Consider the following 12304-nt stretch of genomic DNA (forward strand, 5'->3'; position numbering starts at 1 on the left):
CTGGAATCAAGAATTTTTTTGTGTGTATATATTTATTCATACTTCCTATAGTTTTCTTTTCACTCTTTAGTTAATGAACCATGCAATGCCTTAGAAACTTTTATTTGGTTACACATTTCAACAGAATCTCTGTTCCAGTATAGTTTGATACTGGACTCTACTGCTTGGAAAAGAGTTGGGAGTCTTTCAGATTAAGGTCAATGTTCCGGACAGACCACATCTCCACAAATGAGGCAACTTGGCATTTTCTGAATGTTTTACTGAATTGACTGGCTGTCTGAGTTAACCGCTTATGTTTATCATGGTGGAGTGTGTGTGTGTGTTTTAATTTGGTCTCTGGCTTTTGTTTGGATTTTTCCATGAAACACCTTGCCTCGGTTATAAACCCAAATTGCCCTTGAATTTGTCAGTGGGACTCAATTTTAGAGCAATCCTGATTTAGTGAAAGAAACCTACAATGGAAGAACCCAACCTGGATAGTGAAGCTGCTTCCTACGTAGCAGGCAGCCTTCACTGCAGCCCGGGAGTGGCAGGAGATGGTCCCATTGGGCTGGGACCCAGGGAATCTGAGCCTCTGCTCCCACTTTCCCCTCCCAGTACCACATGCTCATTGAAAGATAGGGTGGAATGCATTACCTAGTCTCCACCCCCCCATTTCTTGGCCTTCATAAAGAAGCAAAGCCTAAATAACATGTGTTCACAAACCTTCTGCTCCAGAGCAGACAGTGGCCCAGACATCAGCACAACGCTGGCCTCCTCACTGCCTGATGTAACCGTTAACGTGATAGCTACAAGGGTTCTCACATGGGAAAAACATCAAGTGCACCAGGATGTCCTTGGCCGGTTTGCAGTCAAAATATGTAAACTGCAGACTCCCAGAAATGGTTTGGTTTCTTGAGCCATCTTTTCCTTACGCTTGTGCTCCTGGGCAATTGTTTTATTTGATGAATTTTAGCTTTTTTTTTTTTGTTTTTTTTGACTTGGCTATTCTCTAGAGAGAACACACAGAAGTCTACTGAGCTTGATTCTCTTCTTTCATCCTCCTCATTCATTTCTACTAAAAAGTTTTATATTCAGGAAGGTTCAATAATTCCCCTAGAAAACAGGAGGACTATTTAGTGCTGAATGAGCATATGTGTTGGGTATAAAGGGAAAATGAAAGGCACATGAACACTGGACATGCTTTGTTTTGCTTTGGAGAGCAGATATGGTCTTGTTCATGCAGACATATGTCCTCAATACCAAATCCCCTAGGAAAGGATGACATCAATTGCACAACTTCTAGGAAAACTAAAGCAGTGACATTTTAGAGTAAAAATGGTTAACTCTTCTGCCCTTAAAACATAAAAGAAAGAAAATATTTAATACAGAATGTTTGGCATTTCCCACTAGTTAATAGGGAGGAAAGGAAAATTTCTTCATACAACCAGAGCAGTCCTAAAACAGTTCATTTTAAAATGGATGAACCAATTAGCATTGATGAATGTGGCTCCTTCTGGATGGTTTATTGAGGGAAGTAGTACAATGGGGGATGAAGAAGACAATGAGTGACATTTGCCTTAGTGGTAACACACAGAATAGATATCCCCTTCCAAAGATCCTGGTCCTCAAAGCTTGCTCCACTCTAGAAACCAAGGTCAGCTCACATGAGGAGCTCCCCTGGTGCGCTGGGAACGGCTACTCCTTGTGGCATCACCACAGGGTATGCACAGAAAGGACAGCTGGGCACCAGCTGTGGGAATGTGGTGGCTCAAAGGCACGACTGGAAACTACCTCCTGGACAAAAAGCCAGTGTGCTCCGGCTCATTGCCTGGAACAATGTTCCAATGTAGTGGCTGCTCATGCTCAACAAACGGTTCTTGAATTGTACTTCCTATAATCCAACCTGGTCAGAAAGGCATCTAGTGCTCTAAAATATTAGCTATCATCTAGTTTCATTGTTGTTGAAATTTGGTTACATTATTAGAAAGTTCTATCATTTGTGCTTAAAATTGGCAAAGACTTCAGACTGGAGGCCACTAAGCAAATACCTTTTGTTGTTCTGTAAAATGTTAATGAAATCAGACCCCTAACTCCTCCTTTTCAAACTTTCTGTGTTTGCAGGAATAGCATGGTTGAGGACCACAGTGGCTACATTGGGAAGACTAGGGATAACCATGGCCTTTGAAATTGTTTATTTGGTAAATTCAGAATTGTACCCAACAACATTACGGTAATTCTAACAAATGTTGTAGTTTCTCCTAAGTAACTCTGTAGACCAGTGTTTTAAGTTGATTTAGTTAAAAACTATGAAATCGTTTCCTTAGCTCAGTGATATATTAGCCTGGGCTGAATCCAGCCAGTAAAGAATATATGCTTTGAGTTATCACTGCTTTCTGCATTGCTGCCTCCTGCATTTTGTGATAGAAGTATTTCTCATATTAATATCTTCACACACTGTTACGGTTTCGAGGAAAGGCACTTGACTTGGAACCAGAAGACCTCTAGGTGCCCTTGCTTAGACTGTGGGTTAAATCTGAATCCATCAGCATCACCTGCCGCAAGACTATGGCCTCTCTTTGACTGCATTACATGCATTGCAGTGGTGAGCAGCTGGTTATGAAGGACGAAATGAAACAGTGTGCACAGATTAGTGCAAATCGACCTCCTCTGCTGGGGAAGCATTCCCTGGGCACACTTCTCCCTCATATGAGGAAACCAAAGTAGCACAGAGTGACCCAGAGCAGGCAGGGCAGTGGGTTGCTGATGGATAACACCCTCCACCCACGCTGGAGACTTCCTCACTAGCCTTACTGTGAAATGTGCAGAATGGAAATGTTTTGCTTAGAGTTCACAAGAGTAGTAGTTTTCAAAGTTAGAAAATGCAAAGTATCTTCACACTTCCTTTGGTTTTTTAATATGTCTGAATATGTTGATTATCTTGAAGTCACTTGTTGAAATAGTTTTCACTTAAAATTACTTTTCATTCAACAGAAATTTTGGAGTTTCGCTCTGTTCAGGTCTGTGTGATTTTGGGGGAATCATAGCCCCGTTTCTGCTCTTTCGGCTAGCAGCCGTGTGGCTAGAACTACCTCTGATCATCTTTGGTAAGAACTCATTTGCTATTCTTAAAAGCCTTCATCTACATTCTTTGTATTAAAAGAAACCTATAATAATTATTAGGTTTGATAATGATAATGATAGTCATTTATCTTATTATAATAACTATTTCATTGATAATTATGATATTCATTTCATCTTATTATAATTATTTCAGTTTTGAGGAGCCAATTCAGTTATAATGAATGGTTTTAATTTACTTTATATTAAAGGGTGCTGATAAATAATGTCCAATTAGCATTCTTTGGGTTCTGAGTTAAATGCTATGAAACTCTTACGGTATTGGAGAACATAACCAATAATTTTCAGGGGACTAAATTAAATATTCAATATGTTTAAAAATGAGGGCCAGGTGCAGTGGCTCACGCCTGTAAGACCAAAATGGCAGGACTGCTTGGGCCTAGGAGTTCAAGACCAGCTTGGGCAACATAGCAAGACTGCCTCGACAAAAATTAAAAAATTAGCTAGGCGTGGTGATCCATGGGTGCCTGTAGTCCAAGCCACTCAGGATGCTGAGGCAGGAGGATCAAGGCTGCAGTGAGCTATGGTCACGCCATTGCACTCCAGCCTGGGCAACAGAGTAAGAACCTATCTCTAAAATAAATAAATAATAAAAAATAACAAAAATAAACCTAATATCTAATTGTATTTCTGGTGTTCTCTCTCTATTGATATCATATCTTCATTGGCTTGATGCTAAAAATCCATGCAGAGGGAGCAGGGGATGCAGTACCCCAGGCACACATTCCATCACCTCCTCCAGGTCCCTCGAGTGCACCCCTCCTCCTACCTCCAGCTTCCATAGGACTTGTAAAGGGACAGAATCACAGTCTAGGAGGGACCTTGGGGAATTCAGTGTCCCACTTCTCCAGGGCTGCTCCAACTGTCCTGCCTGGGTTTCACACACTTCCCCTGTGTCCTCCTCTGCAGTAAAGGATATGGGTTGGCCCCTTTCTCCCCCAACCGTTTCTCTATCTCCACTTCCTTATTTCTGGTAGAGAATGTTTTTCATTTACTGTTCAGCAGTTGAAATTTGAATGAAAATACTGAGCCCATGAGGACAGACCTTCTGATTCATGCAAAAGTCCTTTGACAGTGTGAGGGACAGAGAGTCAGCTTCTACCACTTGACACCAGTGACCTCAGTACAGGATCACCTCAAATTATTGTATGGGATTTGGTCATCAAGCTGAGTGTTAATTCTGTGGTCAGCATGAAAAAGCAGAAAGTGCTACTGTCCAGCAAAGACAGAGTAGTCCAGGAGACACGACACATGACCTTCAGGACTGCAGCCCACAGCCCAGTGGCAGGCAGGTGGGGCCTGAGACGGCCAGGGGAGACAGCTGAATTTCTAAAAACTCAGCGACAACAGAATGTGATAACTGCTGAGACCCTGAAAGCAGAGGTTCCTATGAGAATAGGTCACAGGGACCCTTGACCCCTGAGTGGAAGGGAGCAGGCCAGGGAGGAAGGAAGCAATGTCTAGGCCGAGAGGGGCTGGCTGTGCTCCAGGCAGTGGAAAGTTCAAAGCAAGAGGATGCTGCATCCTCAAGCACCTGGTGCTAGAGGATGGAGTGCAGTTGTGAGCTGGGCCTGAAGAGAGGCAGTGCCAGGGCAGGGCAGGGGCTGGATCTGGAAGGGCCTCAAGGACATGCCAAGGCTTTGCTCTTTATACACACAGCAGTGGAAAGTGACTGGAAAGTTCCACCCTGAGGTGGACAGAGCTGGCCTTGCATTGTAGAAACACAGATATGCAAGTGGGTTGGAAGGACCCCCCAGCATCGTCTCTCTGATGGTAGATATGCAAGTGGGTTGGAGGGACGATGTTGGGGGTGACAATTCAAGGATGTCATCATCAGGAGATCACGGTGGCTTCTTCTAATAAAGGGATGGCAATGGGAATGGAGAGGGTGGACAGACTGAGTAAACATCTTAGAAGCCAGCTGGGCAAGATGGGATCACTGATGGGCACAGGGAGAAGGCATGGTGAGCTGAGAAGCCCAGGTGCCTGGGGAGACGCAGGTGGTACAGGCACTGTAGCAGCAAGGCTGGGGGTCTGCGGGGTGATGAGGCTCTGTGTCGGCTGTGCATAATTTGAGGCACCTGGAAGAGTTCAAGTGGAAATAGAAACCAGCAGGCTCAACACTGCTGAGCTCAGGAGGGAAGAGTGGCCTCGGGATGAAGAGCTGGAAGCCACCTGGCAGTAGAGAACGGTTGAAGCTGAGGGAGTGGCCCAGGCCCCCCAGAAAATCAGGACAAAGCAAGAGGAAAGCAGAGGCCTAGGACAGAGACCTGAGGGGTGGCAAAGTGACAGACCTAGGCAGAAGGAGAGGAGGTGGCCAAGGAAGTGGAAACCAAGTGAGAAACCCAAGGCAGGAGGGCACGAGACCAGGTCCACCCTAAGGACGGAAAGTAGCACATGTGGATCTGGTGGCCAGCAAGAGGCAGAAGGAACCGGACTGGAGCAGAGCCAGGGAGGATATAGGCTGAGTCCAGAGGAGGGCAGGCAGAGGCAGGACCTGGAGCATGGTGCTATGCTGGTGCTGGCACCTCCCACTCACCAGGGCCAACTGCTACCATATTAGTTCGTTTGCCACTGCTATAAATAACTGCCCAAGACTGGGTAATTTATAAAGAAAAGAGGTTTAATTGACTCACAGTTTCACATGGCTGGGGAAGCCTCAGGAAACTTACAATTATGGTGGAAGGGGAAGCAGGCACATCCTACATGGTGGCAGGTGAGAGAAGAGCAAGGAAAATTACCACTTATAAATCCATCAGCTCTCATGGGAACTCACTCACTATCACGAGAACAGCATAGGGGAACCTCTCCCATGATCCAGTCACCTCCCACCAGGTCCCTCCCTCAACATGTGGGGATTACAATTCGAGATGAGATTTGGGTGGAGACACAGAGCCAAACCATATCAGCTACATTTTCAAGAATTTTGTAAGCCAGTCATCAAGCACAGATATCATCAAAAAGTAAAGAATATGAAATATATGAGAAACAGAGGCAATAAATGCCCAATGCTCATCAGTCCCTAATTCAGCTACTACATCTTCAGTATTACCTGTGCTCCTGAGATTGTGTCTGCTGCATCTTTATGGTGGAAGCCCCATTGATGGGGCTCCTGCATCGCTTCCCAGTGGCCCAGTCAGGGATGTTGTGTCAGTAGCCTGAAGGGCCCACAGTGGGAGCATTTACACCATGCACATTGGCAGATGCTGCCAATCAGGGCTTGATTGCCCAAAGAGGGTTGTTAGGCATTTACCAGCACACCACTAGGCTACAAAGAAATGGAGAAAATAGGAGAGGGTGGCTTTTCAAGAAGTTTGGCTCTAAAGAGCAGAAAAAGAAAGGATGGTAATGGAAGGATGAGGTGAGATTGAGAGAAGGCTGGTCAAACAGGAAAGTTCTGAATGTGTTTGAAAGCTTCTCCCAATAGGTTGAAGATACTGGAGGAAGGGTTGATCCCTACAGTGAGGAGCCCAAAGAGACAGGCCTAGGAGAAGGCTGGTCTCAGAGTAGACACCAGGACAAGCTTTCCACTGTAAGGTGACAGGAGGAATCGGAGGGAGAGGAGCAGGTAAGTGACAGTGTCAGTGAGCGAGCACAGAGGGGACTCCTCTCCAGCACTTCTGTTTCCCTGCGATGCAGGAGAGGAGGCCTTGGGTGTTGGACCCTAAGAAGGAACTCAGTCAATCACTATGAGATGTGTGAGTGAACACATGGCTGCCAGGTATACAGGGGCCGTGGTGCTACTCAGGGTTTGAGGAAGGGAGAGAACCTTTGAAGCTGTGGTAAGGGAGAGCTGGGGCATTAATCTGGGATGCAGAGGTTGCTGTGGTTGAGAGCTACTCCAGTGAGCAACATGGTGGCTTCAGAGTGAGCAGACGCATGGGAGAGGGCCCAGTTGTGTCTTCCTGGGGCGGTAACACCTTTCCCCTATTCCACAGGTATCCTGGCATCCATCTGTGGTGGCCTCGTGATGCTTTTGCCTGAAACCAAGGGTATTGCCTTGCCAGAGACAGTGGATGATGTAGAAAAACTTGGCAGGTACTGTACAAAATTCAATGCACACTAAATAAAAGCAACATTTAAAACCACTGGGGAAAGAATGATGTTGAGAAAATTGAATATCCACAGGGAAAAAAATAAGAATAAATCCTCATCTCATATTGTAAGCAAAAAATTCAAAGTAGATACAAAAGGTTAACATAAAAAAAAACCTCCAAAGCTAGATAAGAGTATGCATTATTGTTTTTAATGTGGTTGTGAAGAGAGAAACATTTTCATGTAAGGTGCTAAGACTCAGAAGTGATCTAAAGGCAGGAACAGCTGATGTGGGAAAGTGGAAATTGCTGGGATGTACAGCAGCAGGGGATTAGCAGTGTGGCTTACACTACAGAGTAAGGATGCGTCAGGTCTGTCTAGATGGAATGGCATAGGCAGGTTTTCAAGACTGATTACAAAGTGGAATGTCACTGAACAACATGCTATAGTATTTATAAAAAACTAAAACCAAAGGTGGTTTCTCTCTGCAGCTGGATAGGAAGACAGATGACACACAGATGATAGATAATAGGTAGATAATAGATAATAGGTAGATGATAGACAATAGGTAGATGGATGATAAATGGATAGATATAATAGATGATAATCATAGATAGATAAGTGATAGTAGATAAATGATAAATAATAGATCATAGATAGATACAGATAGATAGACGATAGGTAATGTCTGGATAGACAGGTGGATAGATAAATAGATAATAGATGATAGATAATAAACATTAGTAGGAAGATAGAGAAAAGATAGAGAGATTGAGTTTTGGAGGGGGGGGTGTTTAAATAGGGTATAAGTAAAAGTAATACCCAGCCAATATATTAACGTGAGGAGTTATGTCAAGAAAAATTCACATTACACAAATTCTTTCTAATTGTTTGAAATTTTTTCATTAAAAAGATAGAGATATGAATAGGAGAATGTATAGTACAAAATGTAAAATAATAATATATGCCCTCTGCGGACACAAATGGGCTGGGAAGAGGGGTAGGGAAGGGAGGACCATCACTTTCTTGCCAGAGACTTCTGTACTGTTTGATTTTCTTTAAAAATTAGAACACATAGTCTTGTGTTGCTTGTGTAGTTTTAAAAAATGATATAACAGCTAATTTAACAACTAAAAAGCAATCTTAATAGTGACCTAGGAATTAAGAACATGGAGCTCTAAATATTATTAATATATAAAAAATACTGAGGAACAGCTTTCTTCCCTTCGATTCTATTCCATTGACTGCTGTCTGTTTACACAGTGAGAGTGATGCTTTCATTCTTTATCCCTAAACCAATCAGGGGTCAGATTTGCAAACTCATCAGGAAAAAATGGAAGAAAAGGGAGTCCTCTGAAATCAAGACTCTTCTACCACTTCAGTCACATTAAAAATAAACAGCTAGGAGAGGTTTTTTTTTGTTTTTGTTTTTGTTTGTTTGTTTTTGGCTTGGGGATTGTGGGTGGAAGGGGGTTATCTAAATGGTGTGCAAGGAAAATCAATACCCAACTAACATATAAACATGAAGGATTATACCAGCAAAAATTTAAGGTACCCAGATTCTTTCTAATTTTTTTCTGTTTATAATTTTTCATAATGAAAAGTTGGGTACATTAATTAATTATACCTAGTCTCTACACATGAAAAAAAATCTAGTAGAAGTACAGTTTACAGTGCTACAAATTAAGCACATTAATTGTGATCCATGATTATTTACTCTACAAAAATTACTTAGTGCTAAATTACTAAAACTTGTTAGCATTTCCCTTTTAAAATCACACTGGATTATTTTATCATTTCTGCTGGTTTTTGTTCATGTTAACAGCTCATTTCCAAATATATGTTAATTCAGTAGAAGTTCATAAAGAACTTAAATGCTATAATGCTAACAAACCCCTGTATCAGAGGAACCAGCCCCCAATATTTCAGTGTAGGTTCTTTCTACTTTCCATAAGTGTCAGCCAGCTGAGAAATAAAAAGAGTACAAAGAGAGGAATTTTACAGCTGGGCCGCCAGGGGTGACATCACATATCAGTAGGACTGTGATGCCCACCTGAGCCTTAAAGCCAGCAAGTTTTTATTAAGGGTTTCAAAAGGGGAGGGGGTGTAAGAACAGGGAGTAGGTACAAAGATCACATGCTTCAAAGGGCAAAAAGGAGAACAAAGATCACAAGGCAAAGGGCAAAAACAAAGATCACAAGACAAAGAGCAAAAGCAGAATGACTGAAAAGGGTCTATGTTCAGCAGTGCGTGTATTGTCTTGATAAACATCTTAAACAACAGAAAACAGGGTTTGAGAGCAAAGAACTGGTCTGACCTCAAATTTACCAGGGTGGAGTTTCCCAATCCTAGTAAGCCTGAGGGTACTGCAGGAGACCCGGGTGTATTTCAGTCCTTATCTCAACCACTTAAGGCAGACTCTCCCAGAGCGGCCATTTATAAACTTCCCCCCAGGAACACATTCCTTTCCCAGGGTCTTAATTATTAATATTCCTTGCTAGGAAAAGAATTTAGTGATATCTTCCCTACTTGCATGTCCGTTTATAGACTCTCTGCAAGAAGAAAAATATAGCTGTATTCTGCCCGACCCCACAGGCCGTCAGACCTTATGGTTGTCTTTTCTTGTTCCCTGAAAATCGCTGTTACTCTGTTCTATTTCAAGGTGCACTGATTTCATATTGTACAAACACATGTTTTATAATCAATTTGTACAGTTAACACAGTAGTGGTCCTGAGGTGACGTACATCCTGAGCTTACAAAGATAACAGGATTAAGAGATTAAAGTAAGAGGCATAAAAAATTATAAAAATATTAATTTGGGGAACTGATAAATGTCCATATTAAAATGAAATCTTCACAATTTATGTTCAGGGATTGAAGTAAAGACAGGCATAAGAAATTATAAAAGTATTAATTTTGGGAACTGTTAAATGTCCATATTAAAATGAAATCTTCACAATTTATGTTCAGGGATTGAAGTAAAGACAGGCATAAGAAATTATAAAAGTATTAATTTTGGGAACTGATAAATGTCCATATCAAAATGAAATCTTCACAATTTATGTTCCTCTGCTGTGGCTCCAGCTGGCCCCTCCATTCAGGGTCCCTGACTTCCTGCAACACCCCTGTCTAAAGTCTGAACACAGATAAAAAATGAGCCTGGAGACAGATATTGTTGTTACCTTGGAGTTGGGTTTTCATGAGAAGTTATGCATGAATGTATTTGATCAAAACCAGCTATACTATTAAATAATAACAGAACACCCTCTTCTAACTAGTTACATAATCTTTCCTAAAGACTTTCTCCTTTGCTTTTTCAGTCCACATTCCTGTAAATGTGGCAGGAATAAGAAAACCCCAGTTTCCAGCTCTCACCTTTGAGGCCCCCGACAAAGACAGAAAGAAGGAGCTATCCAGGAGCTGATCCTCCTTGCAAAGCTGTGCCTTGCGGAGATGCACGTGTGCGTTTCAGCTACATCATGCCGTGCTGTTGTAATACTGTATAAAGACCTCAATCTATCCAGGGTATTTTTATACAATGTTGGATGAGTTAGGATTTGTAATGCTGTTGAAGTTTCTGGGAACACATAATATGTAGCCAGTTTAACAAAGAACCAGTCAGGTGCACAGCCCTTCCTGGGTTTTTTTTTTTTCTTGTGTTCCCTGTGGTCTCTGACCCATTAGGCTAAAGAGAGACAAGAGAAGCCCCCCACCTGATTCTCATGACAGCTCCATCAAGAATGGGGGATGTGCCGACCAAGGATTTGAGAAAGTTGTACAGAAATGTGTTCATCAAATCTGATCAGTCAAGGGACTAAGCCCCTAGCTGACCATTCTGAAGATTGCATGGAGGATGAAGATTTGGGAATCCTGTTAATGAGAAGGCTGAATCACAGGCACCTGGGCCACAGGGTGTGAGCATTCATGCTCTCTGCTCACCTTGGTTTCCGCACACCTTCGCAGTGTGAACAGGTCAGGAGTCCCTCCCGTCCACCTCCTCTGTAACATCTGGGGTTCCAGGCATGGTTTAGGCCCTGTTCCAGCAATAAGAACCAATCTGCTGTACAATCTGAGGACTTGGCTCTGTTATTTACAAAATGATGCTGTGGTTCTGAGATTATTTGGGACATTTTTGGCTCTTCTTTAGTGGACACCTAGAGCCACAGATTCCCTTCTTTACTAAACAAATCCCGTGGATTCTGATTTCTGGGTCTTAGGATTTTAAAAGTGAAGAGATATTTTTCTTATATTTGTGAGTTCAGTTCCGATGGTGCCTGTGGTCAAAAGTGAAAAACATGGACAATTCCTATTCATTCTTGGCACTTTAACATGTCTTGGGGAAAAGCTTACATTTTAATTTAAAAGAAAGGTCAGTTATATCCACGCTTAACAGGATCAGCAGCAGCTTTATAAATGACTTTACAGAGACTAATAAGGGATTTGATCTTTCTTTTTTGTTATCGAGGCTTTTGAAATGTGGAGCTTGTGTGTTCTGCTTTGTATGTTATATTCAGTATCTTTTCAGATGCAGTCTATATTTTATGCTGAGTTTTAAAAATGAAATACTTTATGTGAACAGGCAAAATTGGTACCAAAGGGAAACATTAATCATGAGGAAGAGCATTTTTGTAAGGAGAACAGGTGACAATATACACATGTGCGCTAATTGTAAAATGAGCATCTTAATCTTTAAAACACATCAGAATTGAATACGAATAATCTACTTGTCGATGAAATAAACACAACTCTTTGAGGATTTGAGACTACATTCACCCTTTATTCACAGTCACTTGCAGTTTTGCTTTTCTCTGCATTTCTCTGCTGTAAGATGACTGTTGCATTGTTGAATTGTATTTTGAGTGGATATTTTTGTTTGGTAACAATTAAAATTTTAAATCATAAAAAATGTACATTTGCCCTTTCTCTTCCTTCTAAACATGTGTCTCTCCCACAGGTCATTCTCCTATGACGTGTGTACTGCAGAGTGTTTCAAAACCAGGCAGGCAATTAGCAATGGGAAATAAGTGATCCACCTTCAATATTTGCTTGTTGTTCATTTACATGCTCTTGGCACCAATCCTAGACTCACATGTGCCCCAGAATAACATTCAGACTCTCAGCTGGTCTTGTGTTACACATCCATGGACT

At 42.1% G+C, this 12304-nt stretch overlaps 1 protein-coding gene across 1 annotated transcript in view; it reads left to right on the top strand.

The window, feature by feature from the left end:
• The window catches only part of SLC22A3 (solute carrier family 22 member 3), a 110014-nt gene extending 97948 nt beyond the window's left edge, over positions 1–12066 (top strand). The window contains exons 8-11 of the mRNA XM_054490963.2: positions 2104–2212; positions 2974–3086; positions 7059–7158; positions 10477–12066. Coding sequence (XP_054346938.2) covers positions 2104–2212; positions 2974–3086; positions 7059–7158; positions 10477–10537 — 383 coding nt within the window. The 3' untranslated portion in view covers positions 10538–12066. The remainder of the gene's footprint in view (positions 1–2103; positions 2213–2973; positions 3087–7058; positions 7159–10476) is intronic.
• Positions 12067–12304: the final 238 nt, after the last annotated feature.

This window comes from Pongo pygmaeus, chromosome 5, assembly GCF_028885625.2.
Source record: "Pongo pygmaeus isolate AG05252 chromosome 5, NHGRI_mPonPyg2-v2.0_pri, whole genome shotgun sequence".
Lineage (NCBI taxonomy): Eukaryota > Metazoa > Chordata > Mammalia > Primates > Hominidae > Pongo > Pongo pygmaeus.